This window comes from Parasteatoda tepidariorum, chromosome 5, assembly GCF_043381705.1.
Source record: "Parasteatoda tepidariorum isolate YZ-2023 chromosome 5, CAS_Ptep_4.0, whole genome shotgun sequence".
Classification (NCBI taxonomy): domain Eukaryota; kingdom Metazoa; phylum Arthropoda; class Arachnida; order Araneae; family Theridiidae; genus Parasteatoda; species Parasteatoda tepidariorum.
In genome coordinates, this window is record NC_092208.1 from 71,969,122 (window position 1) to 71,987,759 (window position 18,638).

An 18,638-nucleotide genomic window follows, 5' to 3' on the forward strand; every position below is an offset into this window, starting at 1 on the left:
TTGGAAAATGGGCTTTTGTGTTTGTATGCTCGATCAGAATATGACTAAATGTATAATTAGATGTTAAAATATATATTTTCGGTGTTTATATAGTTACTAAATGTTTTTGTTAGTAGGTGTTTGGCAAAGAATTTTGATATGATGGATTTATCCATGGTTAAATTTTTAATGTGTCAAATTTTTTTTTACCTGTTCTGGATGTACCAAATTTAGACAAACAAAACAGAAATCTCATATAAACATGTAAACATGTGCAGAAAAAAAAGTTTTGGAATTGTCTAAAATCAATGAAGTATTAACTACACATTCGCCAAAATTTTCACTAAAGGGCATAAATAATAAATTTGAAATGCACACTTGCAGTGAAAGTATACCAAAAGTTATTCTTTCCCTTACATCATCAGTCACTTCATGTATGTCTTCTTGTTTAAAATCATTATAATTAATGTTTCAAATGAAAAGTAGTTTCCAAAATAATTTGTATTAATTTGATCATTATATTTTAATAATTTGTATTTGTTTGTATTAAAATGCATAGGGTTTTGAAATTTATTTGAAATTTTTTAAAAAAATATTTATTTTAGGAATAATGGTGTTGGCCGACAAGCGAGAAGTCGCAAACGTAGCAGAGCTGAAGCTTGTTTAGGAAAAGAAAGTAGAAGAACTGAACCTTGCTTAGAAAAACAAAGTAGCGGAGCTGAGGCTTGCTTAGAAAGACAAAGTAGCGGAGCTGAGGCATGCTTAGACAGTCAAAGTAGCAGAGCTGAGGCTTGCTTAGAAAGACAAAGTAGCAGAGCTGAGGCTCGCTTGGAAAGACGTCGTTCAGGTAGTCGTAACTCCACTCATGCTAGAGAGAAAAAAACTCCATATGCAGATAGACCTACTACTTCTGTAAGTATGTTTTCTCATATCTATTTTTTAGTGCTGCTTTACTTAGTATTAGAAATATTCTAATAATATTATTTATTGTAATTTAGGCATTGTATCGACCTGCTCCATTTAGTGACGAACCTGAAGCCATTGATGCTAGAAATCGTTGCGATTATTCTGTTAAAATTACGAAAGAAATGGCTAAAAGTAGCAATGGTTTGTTAATTTGCTTATGATATTTTTATATTTTGTAACAATTTTTCAGTATGTAAATATTTATTCAACAGACAAGTTATAATGTATCAGAAAGATTTATTAATGAGTGATTATTTAAATGGCTTGTGATTCTTTTCTTTATTAATGAATTTAAGAAACTATTGTTTGGTAAAATAAATATTTTGGTGTGAACAATTCCCTGTGGCAGAATTTTTTCGAGCAATCTACGACAAAACTCTCTAACAAATAACAAACATATATGTTACTTAAAATAGCAAAAGCACTGTGTTTACAAAAAAAACATGTATTTTTTTTAATTGTACGTGTCATAATTTTTTATTCTAATATTATGGATGATATTCTCGCATTTTGTTGGGAGGAGGGAGCACAAATTATTTCCTTCTCATTTTGTAAGTAATCATAACAATAAAAGAAAAATAATCGTAATCCGTAGTAGTAATTGTTGAAAAATAGATCGGCGGTGAAATCATGCGAATCTAACTCCTCAAATGCGTGTTTCGTTTTGAGATTAGGTTGTTGTAATAAATAATATTGTATTAAAAATATTGGATTTAAAAGCTATGGAGAAAGCAATAGCAATAACAGCTAAAAATTCGTTAGAATTATTGCCTTAAAAAGTAAATACTCGACTACACGATTCGAAATTCCATATTGTTTGAAATACATTGGGATATTTGAAATCCACTTGAAAATGAATCGAAATATTACATTGATTTACGATACTATCGGCATAAATTGAGCGCATTAAAAAGAGATTATCTAAATGCATGATTCAAATATTACATATAAATTTCTGTAAAAAAGAAATTTTTTCTTCTTACTTTTCAATAGAAAAATTTTTTGGCAAGAACTCTGTAACGTTCTGCGACAATGTTGCCGTGTCACTGCGATTCTGCCACAGGGGAACAATTTATGTTTTTTTATTGTTGTATTCCTTTGCTTATTCTATTTAATTTCCTAAATGATATTTTATTAGCTCCCAGACCAGTACGGGTATATGCTGATGGGATTTATGATTTGTTTCATCAAGGTCATGCATGTCAACTTATGCAAGCAAAGTGTGCATTTCCAGATGTTCATCTTATAGTCGGAGGTATAATTCTTTATTTTAAAGAAGTACCTGGCTCTTAATTTAGTTTTTTTTTTCAATTTCTCATAAAGCTGCTTTTCTCTGAGGGATCCCAAAATCAATTGGATGTAGATCAGCAGTTCCCAAGTAATGTTCCATGGTACGCCAGGGTTCCTGGGGAAGGTCACATAAGTTGTGTGAGCTGGGACTTTTATAATAATGTATTGAATAAATTACAAAAAGATGTGTATTTACATATGTTTGAATCAGTATTTTTCATTGAACTTTGAAATTCAAAATAAAATAACCGAATTTAAGAATAAGAATTATTTTTTGTTTTGATAACTATTCTCACAACTTATAACAGTTCTTTTTCAAAAAGCATATTTCAGCTTATTTTATTTAATTTCAACTTATAAGGCAAATACTACTGAACTTAATTTTAAAGCAAGAGCATTGGTACTGAAGACTTGCGAATTGAACTTCCTAACATATAACTTAATTTAGATTTATTGGTGAAGCAATGAAAATTGACATTAAATATTTCTGAATTAATTTATATATAGTTTTCTTTGTTAGTACATTTACACCTGCTAATGAACGGTTTTTAAAAGTCAGGATTCCGCCAAAAGAAGCTTGATTACTTAGAGTTCCGTAGCTGAAAAAAAATAATAAAAAAATTGAGAAGTGCTGAGGTAGATTCCAGTTTATTTTTCTATATTTCTAATTGTTTTTTCTTTGTGTTATTTAATGAAAGAAAAATGATCAGCAAGAAATATTTTGTGCAAATTTGCTCTAGTATTTTAGTACTTAAATGGTTAGGGAATTTTGTATAAAAATATGTTTAAGTATTATGTATGAAACTATTTTTGTACACCCATAAATTATCTTTGTACATCTTATTTTATTCCTATTTCGGCCTTAGCTTCAAGTTATGAATTCTCTGATCTAGAGTGCATACCAAATACTTTCATATGTTTGAACAATTCATCTACTGATTTTGTGAATATTTCTAGTAAGCATTATTTTTCTGCGAAAGAACAAAACCATTAAGTATCTTTTTTTAATAGCTGTAAACAGAAATTTAGGCTTAGCAAGCTCCTAGTAAAATTAACTCTTTTTTTTTTTGTTACAAAAATATGCATTAACCTCTTGAAGTGAAAAATCTGTTTTCTTTTATGCATTAGGTGGTGCTTTTTTAATAATTTTTTTTCTTAATTTATAAAATTAGAGTGAATATTTTTTTTGCTGATCTGTGGAAATGATTTTAGGATCCCGCTAAGCATTTTTTATTACTTTGCATTAAATAGTAATTTTTTATGAACAACATTAATTTGGGATTGCTTGCTACATTTTTTTTACAAAGATTTCATCATTGCCTTTCATATTATTTTGTATTATATATTTCTTCTTATTATTTAACATTTATACAGGGATGAGATTTTTCCGCTTTTTAGCGGATTTTCGCTTTTTTCGCGTTTGTCTCTCGAGTTTCAGCCTTATAATCCAAAAACTCCGATTCTCTAAAATTTTCGAGTTTTCTTATAAATATTCCACTTTCTCTGAAAATTCAGTCGTTAAAATAAAATAATTATTTGTTTCTATAAATAATTATTTGTTTCTAAAATAAAATAATTATTTGTTATTCCGCATTTTTACTTATTTTAGCGGTTTTCTCCGCTTTTACGCCAGGACAACAAGATTTTCTGCATTTTTACCCGTTCGCTTGATAGCACGTATTTTCGTAATCCAGACGTCGCTGCATTTTAATATCAAACATCGATTTTCATATTAACCTGATTTAAAAGTTGCGCGTTGCGATTCTTATTCATGCGATTTCAATATCGTACATTGCAATTCTCATTTACGAGATTTAAAAATCCATTCTCGCGATTTGTATGTACACTTTTTTAAAATCTATGTAGCTATTCGTATTCACTCGAGTTTAAAATCCAATGTCGTGATTCGTTTTTGCGGTTGTAACATCAAACATCAATTTTCGTATTTACACATGATTTAAAAATTAGGCTTTGGATTCGTATTCACGCGATCTGAAAATTACTCATCATGATTTGTATTTTTACATTTTTGAAATCCAATTTTGAGTTTCAAATTCACGTGATTTCAAAGTTTAATATCGTGATTCATATTCTTGCGATTTTAAAATCCAAGATCGCTATTTGTATTCTCTTGATTTTAAAATCCAAGATCGTGATTCTTGTAAGAAGTAAATTTTTTTCCCTGAATTAGTTACTATAAGGCAGTTTTTCTATCAAGGATTATTGGTATATATAGGCATTACAACATCAGCGAAACTGAATGAGAATATGTTACTGATATTTTTGCTATAAATCACGTAAGATTTACTCGCGTCAAAATTCAGCTTTTTTGCCTTTTGGCCAATCTCATCCCTGATTTATAACTCTTAGATCCAATAATATCTGCATTAAATACATACTAAATACTACATACTAAGTTGATAATTTGAACATACATGTCTCAGCAATGGGTGAAGTTCTATATACAGTGAAGCCTCCAGGAAGGACCACCTCTGTGTAGCGACCTCCTCATAGGATCCTTAGGATCACTTTTGAAAGATACTAAAATTTTTTCCATAGACGTGTTGAAGAAAACCTTTGGGAAAGACCATCAAAATCTCTTCCAGTGACCAGGAAGACCTCTGCACCAAATGTGAAAAAGTTCAATTAAAGAAATAAGAGAAAATAGCCAACAAAAAATATTAAAACAAATAACTAGATTAAAATGTGTTCAAAATATTTATGAGTGGCTCATGTTTACAGAGCTATTTTCGATGCAGCTGTCTCTATTTATCAGTAATTGACATTGATGGGAAAAATTCCCCTCCTTCACCATTGTTTCGTTTCTACCTCACTCCCATTTTAACAATGGGCAGTTTTTTCCATATTCTTTCATTTTTCCCCACTTATTCATGCATTACTTCATGTGTTACTGATGATCTCATATTACTGAAGTAAAACTTCATGCATTGCTGTGACATTTTCTGCCTATATAATTTAGCTTTGTTAGTTCTTTCAGTGGGTATTATGTCAAAGTTGATCAGAAAATTCTTGTTCATCGCCTTATATGTAGGCCTTTTCAAATTTTTTCTTCTTTTATTAATGTATTAATTTATTTTTAGTTTGTAGTGATTTCCTCACTCACCAGCATAAAGGTAAAACAGTGATGACTGATGAAGAAAGGTATGAGGCTGTACGTCATTGTCGTTATGTGGATGAAGTTTATCGTGATGCACCGTGGGTGCTAGATGATAAGTTTTTAGAAGATAACAAGGTAACATGGAATTCATGTGTTCATTCTTACCCTGTTTAATCATTATAATATTACTGAATGATTAAAGAGATGCAGTGTGTGCAATTTCATAGTTCGTGTTTTAAAATAAATACAGTAGAGCGCCGATTATCCGAACTGCTCGGGACCGAACATGGTTCAGATAATGAAAAGTTCGGATAATTGGAAAGTTGTTTAAAATCTAATGTAAATGATTATTATTTATGTACTAACTTCCCTTGGCACCTTTTGTAGGCTTGGGACTGGCAGTACAGTAGGGAACCGATTATCCGGAACGGTCGGGACCATCGCTATTCCGGATAACTGATTTTTCCGGTTTTCTGAATCGCTACAAAAAGCCGTTATCCGGAACGGTCGGGACCATCGCTATTCCGGATAACTGATTTTTCCGGTTTTCTGAATCGCTACAAAAAGCCGTTTTTTTTTATTGTTAAACCCAACAAAAAAAAAATTAGGAAATAATCTTAAAAATAAGAAAAAACGATGAAGTAATACACTAATGGTTATTTCCAAAATGATGGTAAGGTAAACATCTTTAAAAAAAGAAAGAAAAATCGTAAAATCTTATGAGTAAAAAAAATTTTTTTTTTTAAATTGGCGAGAAAATTTATCGAATTTCGTTCCGGTTTTCTGATTTCCGGATAACGGGTTCTGTACTGTACTATCTAAAATAGCTCTGGCGTGTTTAAAGGTTTTTTTTTTTCAACTTTTAAATATTTTTAATAAATTTTTTTAAACTTTTTTTTTTTCATTTTGAATTATTTTTATCTTATTTCAGTTTTTTATAATTTTTTTGTCAATTACTGATTTTACCACATTTTTTCATTATTTTCCATTGCAAAAGAAATCCAGCAAAGATTTCGTTTAAAAGATTCGTTGAGCAGCCATATACAACCTTATTCTTTTTAAATAAATCAACCGAACTGGATCAACATCATTTCGACGTTTTAGCCAATTCATTGCAAAATCTAATGAATTGCATGCCTCTATATGAGAAGGTCCACTATCTTGAACTTGATCACTTACTTCTTCCTCTTCGTTTGTGGAGTTCCGATTTTCCTTCAAAATTTCAGCAACAATTTCATCATTTTCATCCGAAAGATCTACTGGTTCAGAAACTTCAGTTTCGTTTGTTTTTTTGTTAAGAATTTTATTCCAAGATTTAAGATTCCAAGCACTGTAATCACTAATTATTAACCATAAGTGACAACTACCCATCCCCCAATTATAGAACTTCAGCACTTATCTATTCATAAACTCCTTCTGCATTCCAACCATTGTAGACTATCAAAATGAAGCTCGCATTCTTGGAAGATAATTTTCAGTTGTAAAGGGGTATGTAGGATTAACTGTATCACAATACATGTATGTATGGCTACTATAAGAAAACTGCTAAAAAGGTTGTAAATTAAATATGGTCTTCAGATGTAGGGGATATTGTTTATTCTTCTTAATTTAGAAAAATTGTCGATAGGTTAAATATTATTAAATTGTCGATAGGTTCGGATAATCGGCGCTCTACTGTAGTTTTTAATTGTTTAAGATGATGAACCCTTATTTTATTACGGCACAAAGTTCCATATCTAGATGTCTTTTTTCTGGAAGCCTCATTTCCCTGGCATTAATAAGTAAATCTCTTTACCTTTAAAAAAAATTTTTTTTTATGCTTGCAGTATGTTAAAGCAGTATTACAAAAAAACATTATTCTTATTTTTTCTTGCTGCTTTTCCAATAGTTAAATGCTTCAATAAGCTGGAGATTTATTCTGCCTTAATAAGCTCACTAAAACAGTTGTTGAAAAGGCAAGTGCAATTGAATCTTTGGTTAAAAGAATAAGCCATGAATATCAATTAAGTTAAATATTAAAATTGTTTGAAAAGAACACCATCAGACAAGCTTTGTATCACTTCAAATAAATGTTTTCATTATAAAATCTACTCAATTCTGCTCCTTGCTTTAGATAATTTTTTTCTTTTATTTATTCAGATTAAATTACCTTTGAAATTTCTGTTTCCTTTTTTAACGTTATTTTTATCTGATTATTTGCACATTGTTTTTCCACATCAAGTGGGGAAAAAAAAAGATAAACATGTTAGGAAAGCTCAAATTATCATCTGCTCACTTTTTTTTCATGCATATATTTTTATACTAAAAATTTTTTAGTTAATTAAATGTCATTCAATCTAACAGAAAACTTTGTTGTATAAAATTTAATTTAATTTTCCTCTATTTTTTATTGAATAATGCATTATTTTGATGTTTATTTTCATTAAACACCTATTATTTGGAAAAATCTATTTTCGAAAGATGCAGAAGTTCCAAAGATTCTGGATATGGGACTTTCTACTGTATTGTGTAAAGTAGAGGACATCTGGAAACCGCAGAAGTAATTGGATCTTTAATCTGTGTCTCTTAGGATTTATCTTCTGATAAATCCTAATCTGATCTCTTAGGATTTAACACAGGGGAAAAAAAATTATCAGACTTGTTAACTCTGTCTTTAGGTCTAAGTCTCAGTCTTTTATGTCTAATTTGAGGGCTTCAAGTCTATAAAATATTTTCTCATGCTTTTTTCCTAATAAGAGTATGAATTGTAGAACCCATGCATATCCCCCAAAACTTTCCTCCATATCAGCTATTTTGTAGTTCAAGTGTATTTAGTTTATCATTAACATTTCTTTAGAATTACTTTTTAATATTCTGTTTGGTCTGATAACCCCCCCCCCCTAAAAATAAAAAAGTAAATAAATAATATTTATAACACTACTTTTAACTAAGCATATTATAACTTTATTCTTTCTAAAATAGCTAATTTGAATAGTATTTCTATTTTTGACATCAAGGTTTCTTTCATTGATAATAGTTTTTCTGTGTTTTAAAAGTATGAGGAAAACAGGACAAATATCATCTTTCGATATTTTAGAAACTCAGTTTTGTTTGTTACATTGTGAAGACATTTGGGGACAGAAAATTTTCATTCTTTTGATAGGACCGATACACAATCGTGTAAAGTCAGTTGCATTAAAAGTACTACTGATGCAACCTGAGAGTGAATATTCAGTCACATAACAAAAAACCAGATTTAATTCTTTTCCTCGTCAAAAAGAAGTTATGAGAATTTGTTGATTGTAAGAGGCTAATCAGAAACAGTTTTAATGTTTTAAAAAAATGCTAAATCGTCACCCAATCTGTTTTTTAAAAGTAGGTTAATTTATTATTTTGTAATTTTTAGAAGTAAAAATATAGCTTATATGAATTTAATTTAAAGAAAGTGTAAATAAATTTTTTTAATATTTTTTATTGTTTTGGTTTTTCAGCTATGTGGTGGTCGCAAAAATCTCATGTTTTTTGAATTTCTTTGGTTAGCAGGTCTGAATTAGTAATTTTATGTGTTTTAACATGCATTGATGCTCAAATATAGTAGTGCAATGCTTTTATATTTCTCATAGTTTATTTTTTTCGCAAAAAAATAATGTTGCTTAATTAGGTATTGATCTGTAAACCAAATATATAGAAATAGCGTATGGGTTGTATGGCTTTATTTCATGTTTGATTCCCTTGAATGCTACTGTGCTGTATCGTATATATATCCGTAGAGATGTTTGGGATGGTTTGTAGTGGGTATATGTGTTGAAACTATTACTTTTCTATTTTTTACTCGAAGCATTGAAGAAGTGTGTCCAATAAGCTATAAATTAAGTGTAAAAAATATTTAACTTGATGAAACTAAAATTATCATTTGAACTTTTATAGCTCAAATTTTTTTAAAGTTAATTAAAGATTTTATTAAATCAAACATTAAATGATAAATAAACTTTAATAGTAATTATTATTTTGTTCTTATACATGTGCAGATTGAATTTGCAGCTTATGTGTTCGCCTCTTACTATAAGATCAGATTATTGCATAAGTTTAAATGGCATGGTTTTAAATAATATATTATTTGTTTGTATTTATAGATTGATTTTGTAGCACATGACGATCTGCCATATAACATGGGATCAGAGAATGATGATGTATATAAATTTATTAAAGAAAAGGGCATGTTTGTTGCTACGGAACGAACTGAAGGTGTCTCAACATCAGATTTGGTAGCACGAATTGTTCGAGATTATGATATGTATGTAAGGCGCAATTTAGACCGAGGGTACAGTGCAAAAGAAATGAATGTTTCATTTCTAAATGTGAGTATCATTTTAAATTTCTTGCAAATTTTTTTTTACTATTTCATTTTATTAATATAAATTTCCCTCTTAATTTAAACATGAAGACTAGCTTTAAATTTAAAATTATTTCAAGAAATATTAAAAAAAAGAAAAAAAAGAATTGGTGCAGAAGGAAAAGTTAATTTCTGCATCAGCCATCCCCGCAGTAGACTGATTGTAATACACTGCTCCCAGTTGATCGCTATAGTGGCAGTAATCAGTAAACTTGTGAGTGACCACCTTGGTCAGCATGCCAAGGTAACAAGGGTGTGTGATGTTGGTCCTTGTTAAATTGTTTGACTGTAATGTGCTCGACTTTGTATACAGATCCTTGGGCTACCAAAGTTGGGAAGCCATTCCCTCGGCAGAGGATCAAATTTCTGATGGCATGTCTTTGGGTCATCCTCATGGATGTTTCTTAGACTGTTGCCCATTGTAAAATAAAATCTACTAAGTATCTTCGCACATAATATTTTTTGATAATAGAATAATTTTATTAAATATACAAAAATAGTTAACTGTTTGATATTTTTATTTAATTTGGACAAAAAAAAAAAACATAATCATGCACATTAACATTAGGAACATTAAAGAAAGGTTAATATAAATAGTTATACATAAAAATTAAATTAAAGAACTGCATTCATATTGAGTAAATATCAAAGTAATATTAGTAATTTGCTCCAAACAAAATTTCATTAAAAGATTTCCTACTGTCACTGCATTTGTTTATTTTTGTTGTAAAATGATACTCGAGTTGTAAAAAAGACTTGCTGTTTGTACGCTGCTCCGCCAACGATGGGATTGCTCATCTTTGGGCTAAAATGGTAGTTATATCTTTTCTCTTTGGGAGCATCATGCATACAACTCGACATAAATTTTCTTCTACCATGATTTTTTCAATCATGATTATGTCGTCTGCTTCGTATTTTCTCCCCCCCCCCTGCATGTTTTTTTTTTGCACATGGAAACTTTTTTTCTATATTGCAATAAATATTTAAAAAGTATCCGTGGAATTGGAAAATCATCACCAATGTATCCCTGCACGGCATGCATGTGTCGTTATTATCTAATTATGCTGTTGCCAATAGCCCGTTGTGCAGCTCTAGTGTGTCAACAACACTATGATGGTGACAATGTTGTCAACACTGCTCATTGACCTCCTTTACTTTCCAAGCAGTCTTGTGCTCATCAATCTCTGCCATTGAGGATAAAACCCTCTGTTCTTTGCAATGGCAGCTCAGAACCAGAAATACTCTTATCTTCTAAATTCTCAACAACAACCTCTTGTAGAAAGATTTTTTGCTCATAAATGCCTTTTTACATTTTATTTTAATTTTTGCAAACTATTGTGAAACTCCATTCTGTTTAAATAAATAAATTGTGTTAATTTTTCTCACTTTAGTTAATATTTTTGAGTAAAATCTGGTTTAATTAAACTTTGAGATTGACGCATGGTTCTATACCCTCAGGGTATCTGCGCACCTGAAAAGTCATGAATTTCGGTATTGAACAAAATTTGTTATGAAATGTCATGATTTGAACTATTTTTTTAAAAAAAATCATGGAAAGTCATGTATTTAGGTTGCCGAAAAATCTAATTTTTAAAATAGAATTATGTCCCCCTCCAATTTCATGGTGTTCCGAATATCTGAATTTGTAACAAAATCCCCACTAACAGTCTTATTTTATTAAAATATTAAGTATCTTTATCATGTTCTTTTAAAAAAATTATGATGCTTTTTCAAAAAATTAAAGAAAAAACATCATTTCTAGAGCAAATTATCTTTTAAACTTTGTGATTTCAGAATTTTTGTTATTATTATTTTTTATTTTATCAATTTAAAATTCTAGCTGAAGCAAGCCAGTCATTGGCGAATTTTTTTTTATTTTGACATGAGAACAGAAAAATCAGGAGTATTACTTTCCTTTCCGATAAATGAGAAAATTATCTTTAGAATATAATTCTGCAGAAAAAAAAATTATTTGCTTTTGTATTTTTTTCAGCTATTTTTATTGCTTCAACTCTTTCTTTTTTCTGTTTTTTAAATTAAAAATCTATAAATATAAAGATGCAGAGTATAACAGTTTTGGTTATACCTATCATTTCAATTAATGTTATAATGCTTTTTTAAATTTATTGTTGTGTTATTGTCAGAGAAAATAGTAACTTCGTTAAGTCATTAAATCATGAAAAATTCTTGGAATTTGTCATGAAATTGAAAATCTAAAATGTAGCAGATACCCTGTACTCTGTTTTAAATAAGAAAAGACCATTGCAGCTTAAGATTAAAGTAATCATCCGCGATTGCATATAAGTTCTATTTTATTTAGTTATCAAATCATATAAATATGTTTTCAAAATAATATAAAAGCTTTTAAAAGTTAAACTCATTGGTAAGAAATGCCATTTGTGCTATCTTTTATGATATATATATTATAATTATCAAAAAAGGGTTATTGTTCCGTAGTCTTACTGGAATCCTACACTTGGCGACATATTTCGCTAAATAATTATAGCATTTGTTTTTGAAAAAACAACTATATACCATTGCAAGAGCATTGGATTTGATAGGACCACTAAAAATGGCACGTCTTATGCTAACATGCCCTTAACAAATCAAATGCGATATAAAGAATTTTTTTACTTTTGTTTTGCTGTAGAAGCAAATCATCTGCAAGAAACAATATTTGTTATTTTTTTATCAGTTTTTTTAATGCAAGCAGAAAGATGTATATTTGTTATGATTTTCAGATATCATTTTCATTAATTCTTATTAAAAAAAATCAGTTTTTATTCAATAAGTTTTATTTTCCTTATTTCACATGATTTAAGAAAGAAAGCAAAAAGAAGGCTGTGTGACATTGTTTTAAGAGTTAGTGATGTTGATATACGTTCGCGCTGCGAGCTTAGCATCCATTTGGCTTACACTTAAATGCAAACAGTCTTTATCCATGATAATGGTTTTTTCTAAACTTGCAACTGAGTATGGAGCTATAATTTGTATTAATTTTTACACAAATCTGTTGGAAATTATGAAATATTACATTAAAGTTAATTATTAGTATCCTTCAATTTTTGTTAAAATATTATTTAAATTCCAATTAATATCATATGAAAAACTTACTTTTCTAGAGATACTTTGTTATGAGTATCTACATTTTGTTATGGAAAAAATTGAACAGAGTGAACAAACTCTTAAGTTACAGTATGAATATAAATCTAATGGTTATCATTGTATGTGCAAAATAAATAAAAAAGTGTTCACACTTTTTAATAACATTTGCTTGGTTTAATATGTACTCCTCATTTTTCAATAGCAATTTTTTTAAATCAAGATTTACTGTTAAAAATAGATGTTAAAGTTAGAACTGCTTAGGGTGCAAAAAATATACAGATCAAAGTCCTGNGCCTGTTCCTGAATTATGCACTTAATTTCTGATAGGTAATATGTAAAGTTGAAATTTCATTTTTACACTTTAGAGATTTCATTCTTGACTTAATAAATTTCAGAGCTTTATTTTATGGCTTGCAATTATTTATGATATGTGTGGATGAATTGTAATAATCTTCTGTTATATAATAAACTACCGTGTGATCTGTTTTTATCCTAGCAAAATCATATATTACCCCTAAAATTTACCTAAATTTTTTTGAAAAAAGCTCCTAAAATTACCCTAAAATTTTAAAAAACTTTGCTGCTAAGGCATGATTAAAATAATTTAAATGCTATGTGAGATAAATTTCACATGACTCATGTTTTTTCTAACATGAACAGAGCCAACCTTATCAAGATGCCAAGCCCAGAAGTATTTTCTACTTTACATCTAAACTATATTTGAAAAGGGAAAAGAGAAAAATACTTGTGAGGCCAATGCTGTAATATTTTCATTCTAAATTTTTCCCTTCAGAAAATGGCACTATACCTGGAAAGGCCCATTAATACAATTGTGGTGGTGAAAAAATTAAAAAAAATATTAATTAAAGCAAATGTGTTAATTGAAAATATTAAACTATGTGTTCAATATTTTTAATTATATCTGTAAAACAATTGTGATTGAAATGTATAATTTCATTAATATATGAATTTGTATCTAAAATATTCAAGTTAATATAAATTACAGTGTTTTTCTTTGCATTTAATTATTGTTATTTTCTATGTTTTTTATTAATTTTTAATGAAATTTTGTGTATTTTTATGTATCTTCAATAAAAATAAAATGCGCAGTTATACTAATTTATAAGAAATCTTTTTCAGGAAAAGAAATTTCTACTTCAGAACAAAATGGACAAAATTAAAGGAAAATTTGAAGACAAACGGCATGAAATAATACATAAATGGGAAGAAAAATCCCGGGAATTTATAAATAATTTTCTTGATCTCTTTGGCAAAGATGGAAGATTGGTAATTACTGAAATTATAATATTCTTTCTTCTTTTACAGAGACAATTTTCTTGTTATGCATGAAATATCTTTTAAAACCCATGGAGGAATAATAGTAGGGTATCTATAAATAGGTTACCGAAAAAAGTGTTTGCTAAATAAATTTTTGTATTCAGTAAATGGCACCATGTTTAAATACTTGGTACTGATTTTGTTGAAACTTATTTGAATCCTTAAAAAAGAAATTGTAATAGACTAGATTTTAGAGCCATTTCTTTTAATAATAAGTACAAATGCAAGATATTGTTGCGAAAAGGTATAACTAACTGCATCTTCTGCTTTTTCTATTCATACGACGCAACAATAACTTACTGATTTTGCCAAATTTGAATTTAGATATGTTGAACTGAGAAGAATGTTATATAGGAATGCTATTTTGCCTTATTTGTTGAGATTTTTCAATGTTTTATTAATTTTTTTGTGATTTAAATTTTTCTTCTTCAAAAGAGCCCTATTGAACCCAAACCTTTTAAAATTATCCTATGTATGTTGTATAATATACTTTTTAATCTAAAATTATTAATAGATAAGGAACTATAGTTATCTGGCATCATACTTTATGGACTTGAATATTCAACCCAATTGGATAGGAATGAAGTAGGCAATGGAATTTCGAGATTAGAAAATTGATTTGAATGATAAAGTAAACATAAAAAAAGACAAATTAAGAAAGCACACATTGCCATGACAATGTGATGAAAGTAAATTGATTTTTAATCTGTTTTCTTAAGTCAAATTTGTTCTCTTTAAAATTTATTTTTCTATAGAAAAATATATTATGCTTAAATTTATATATTTTAAGTTAACTAGTCGATGCTGCACATATTTCATTCTTTATTTTTTCTAAGAAGGATTGTTTCTTTCATAAAAGATGAATATTTAAAAAAAAAAAAAAGATTTTTTTGAAAATAATGATTAAAATTAGACAAACATAACATATTTTTAGCAATTTTATATTAAAATGTCAGAGACATGATTGTAAAATATTACAATTACATAAAGCAAATAAAAATATAGATGTATCAAAATTATTATGAGCTTAATAAATATTTTTCCAATTTCATATACATACAAATAATATTAAATTTCTCTTTATATTTAAGGGTTGTTTTCTGCATTAATGTTTAGGTAATGGTTAAACACCTGCCCTAGTCATAGCACAGAAGTAATAAATGCTTGGGAACTTCTTAAGAAGGTATTAGGACAAAAATAAAATGCAAAATTTATAAAGGTACAAAGTTATAAAATTTTCACCTTTCAAAGAGGAATATGGATTTGATTCAATAATTGCTCTGAAAGGTGAAGCTCACTAATGAAAAAAAGTAACGACAAATAGTTTGAATTTTTTTCCTCCTTTAAAACGTTTTCTAGCTCAAACAGTCGCATCTTTTTGTCAATAATTAAAAAAGAACAAGGCTAGATAGTGGCTATCGGAGCTACATTTATTATTGATATACAATTCTATACAGTCAGTGATTCCGCTAGACTTTTGAAACTACTGGTCCTTAAGAGTCAGGACTTCCAAATTTCTGGGACCCTTTTTATTAAAAACAGGAATTCTCTACTTCTTTATCCATCTATTAATATGCAATTTCGTAACTATTCTATCTATTGATAGACAAACCAAGGAATTTCAAAAAAAGAAAAGAGCTATAATTTTTTTCTTTTTTTTTTTGAAAATTAGGAGTGCTCAAACATCTGAATCAAGGAAAAGCAACAATAATAATTAATATTTTAATTTTCTTCTTTAGCTATAAAGAATTCTTTTTCCATATGCAGTTTGATTATAATTTTGTAAACATAAGTCTAATGGTTTGGTATTTTTTCCCCTGCATTGAGAATTAAGCATCCCACGCAGGAGACAAAATAACTTATTTTTTGCATTTCCTCTACAATTTTTGGTGTATTAGATACACTATGATGTGTAAGCGGAATCACTGATAGTTATTCTATGTTTCATGTTTGCACTTTGTTTCAATTGTATGTGTTTTGCACCTATTTGTTTGGTGTTTGCTTTGATACCACATATACCTCTCTGAATTAAAATTTTTATTCTGAGAATAATTCTTTGAATTCTTTTTCTCTTCTCTGAATTTCTTTCTCCTCTGAAATTTGAGTAAATTGTCTTTTTCTTTCTTGCAAGCTTATTTTCTTGATAATTTAATTTTCATGCTATAATTTCATTTTTGTTCATCCTGTCTACATTGCACTTGTTTTGGACTATGACTTCTATTTTAATTTTGACTTATTGTGGTTATTGCAGTCAAATTCTCCTGAACCTGATTACCCATCTTCGAGGGATTCTTCACCTGAGACCAATGGTTACGATTTATCAATGACTGTCATGTCTGAAACAGAGGTTCCCAATAAAACTGGGTTTTCCATTTCTTCTGTGCTATGGCGTGTTTGGGGATGGTTAAGTAAAATAACTAAACAAAGGTATTAAGAAATATAGTTCAATCAAACCTACTCATTAAGATAATTTTCGCTATTTAAAAAGCTGGAAAATATGAAAAAGGGCACTATTTATCAGCTTTCAAATTAACCCTTTTCTTTTGGCTATACAAATGCTGTAATGTGATAAGAAAGCCTATTTTTCTTAATTTCAGGTAGATATCTTTTTACTCTTTTTTTTTTTACTTGTAAAATTTTCACTTTTGAAGTAATTGTTTTGTTAACTGTTAAGTCTTGGTGTAAATATATAGAGATATCATTTTATACTCAGATCATGAGTACTAGCTTGTTTGAGAAGTAAATATAGTCTGTGTGCAACAATGACCACATTGTCACAATCATATGCCACATAGTCACAAAATTGTGGAACCTTAACTTCTATACCCCTCTGGCTCACACTGGGCTGTTGGGGGAATACCTTTACTACTTTTTATTTTTTATACACTTTTCTGGTTTGAGTAGCATGGGCAGAAATAGATTTATGTTAACAATCAAGTAATTAGAGTTTCACTTTAAATAATTTTAGTTGGTCCAAGATATTACTAGACAAAGTGTTTTTGAAAAAAAAAAGTAAGTAACTCTTGAAAAATTACCCATGTTTCTAAAAGTTTAAAGCAAATTACTTCTGGTTTATGTAAAAATTTTACGTTGAAGGTAAAATGGTTAGTTTGGCAAGATTTTACGGAACTTACTGTAATTTGCTTCTTGTGATTCACCTGTAGATCACAATTCTAAGTATATTTATTATATAATTAGTAGGTAAATGTATGTAAATTAATAAAAAATATTATTCAAAAGCTTCGGGGCTACTTTTTTTTTTAAAAATAAAAGTATAGTCTGAGTTCTAATTATGTAAGAAATAGTGATTTGGCGGAATAGCCAAATGCTGAAGATTTGGCCACAAAAATCAGCCGAATACTGAATATTTGGCAGCTGAACAGCAAAATTTTTTTTGAAGAAAAAGTCATTAATAAATATTATATATTTTTTTAATATCAAAATAAGTTTAGTCATTATTGAGAAATAATCAAAATCTAGCTGTATTATTGGTATGGGGTTAAGGGAAAAAAACTTTGATAGAAATGTTTAGGATAATAAAGATAATTAAATATTAATATACTTAGAACTATTAAGGAAAAAAAATTTATATCAGCTATTAAAAAAACTAAAGTTGTAAAGTTTGAAAAATTGGGAAAAAAAATATCCTCTTAGTTCTTAAAACAAATTTTTATTGCTAAATATAATATAATATTTTCTTTTCCTTAAAACATTAAAAGAGATAATGTCTAACAGAAACGTTTTTAAAAATTAAGTGCTATCATAAAAATGCCTATAAGAAACAAAGATAATACAAAACAGAAAAAATAAAAATCAATTTTAATTTTTGAAAGAAAATTTTAAAGCTAAGTATTTCAGTTTTCCTAATATTGTATTTCTAAGGAAAAGTGAAGATTAAAGTCTTTTAGAAACCCTCTTGATCGCCGCATCATAATAAAAAGGTCTATAGAAACATAAGTTTTTTAGAAAAGAAGCTGGACAGAAATCGAAACAAAAAACGTTCTTAATTTTTAAACTATAAATTTAACGCTAAAAATCTTAACTTAATCTTGACCCTTTTCATATTGTCATATTTTAAAAAAAATGGGATCATAAAAGAATAGCTTTCATTAGAAACGCTCTTTAAAAAATGCTGTCACAATAAAAACACTGATGAAAAGAAAAGCTAATAAAAAAATCAAAAGAGAAACAGTAAAAAATTGTTCTTAGTTCTGAAATATAACTTTAACATTGAGAATCACAGTATTTTATATTATTAGTTATCTGTTTTACAGTACAAGAAAAAAGTGACAATAAAAGAATGAAGTCTATTAGAAACGTTCTGTTAACATTAGAAGAGAGCATCATTTTTGTTAAAACAGAAAAACAAAGATGAATGAAGCAAAACAAAAAAAAATCTCAATATTTAAAAGGTAAAGCATTAAAAAACGATTAAATTGACTTCCCTGAATATAAGTAAAAAAAAAATCA

At 28.4% G+C, this 18,638-nt stretch overlaps 1 protein-coding gene across 10 annotated transcripts in view; it reads left to right on the plus strand.

Moving 5' to 3' along the window:
* Positions 1-18,638, plus strand: part of LOC107443017 (choline-phosphate cytidylyltransferase B) — a 56,171-nt gene that overhangs the window by 32,100 nt on the left and 5,433 nt on the right. For 5 of the 10 annotated variants that reach the window (XM_043051572.2, XM_071180588.1, XM_043051574.2 and 2 more), the window contains exons 3-8: positions 585-891; positions 978-1,086; positions 2,084-2,200; positions 5,337-5,488; positions 9,466-9,690; positions 13,971-14,117. In XM_043051572.2, coding sequence (XP_042907506.1) covers positions 585-891; positions 978-1,086; positions 2,084-2,200; positions 5,337-5,488; positions 9,466-9,690; positions 13,971-14,117 — 1,057 coding nt within the window. Of the gene's footprint in view, positions 1-584; positions 892-977; positions 1,087-2,083; positions 2,201-5,336; positions 5,489-9,465; positions 9,691-13,970; positions 14,118-16,419; positions 16,596-18,638 lie in introns of all 10 variants that reach the window. The other 5 variants (XM_043051573.2, XM_071180589.1, XM_071180590.1 and 2 more) reach the window with 2 other exon arrangements.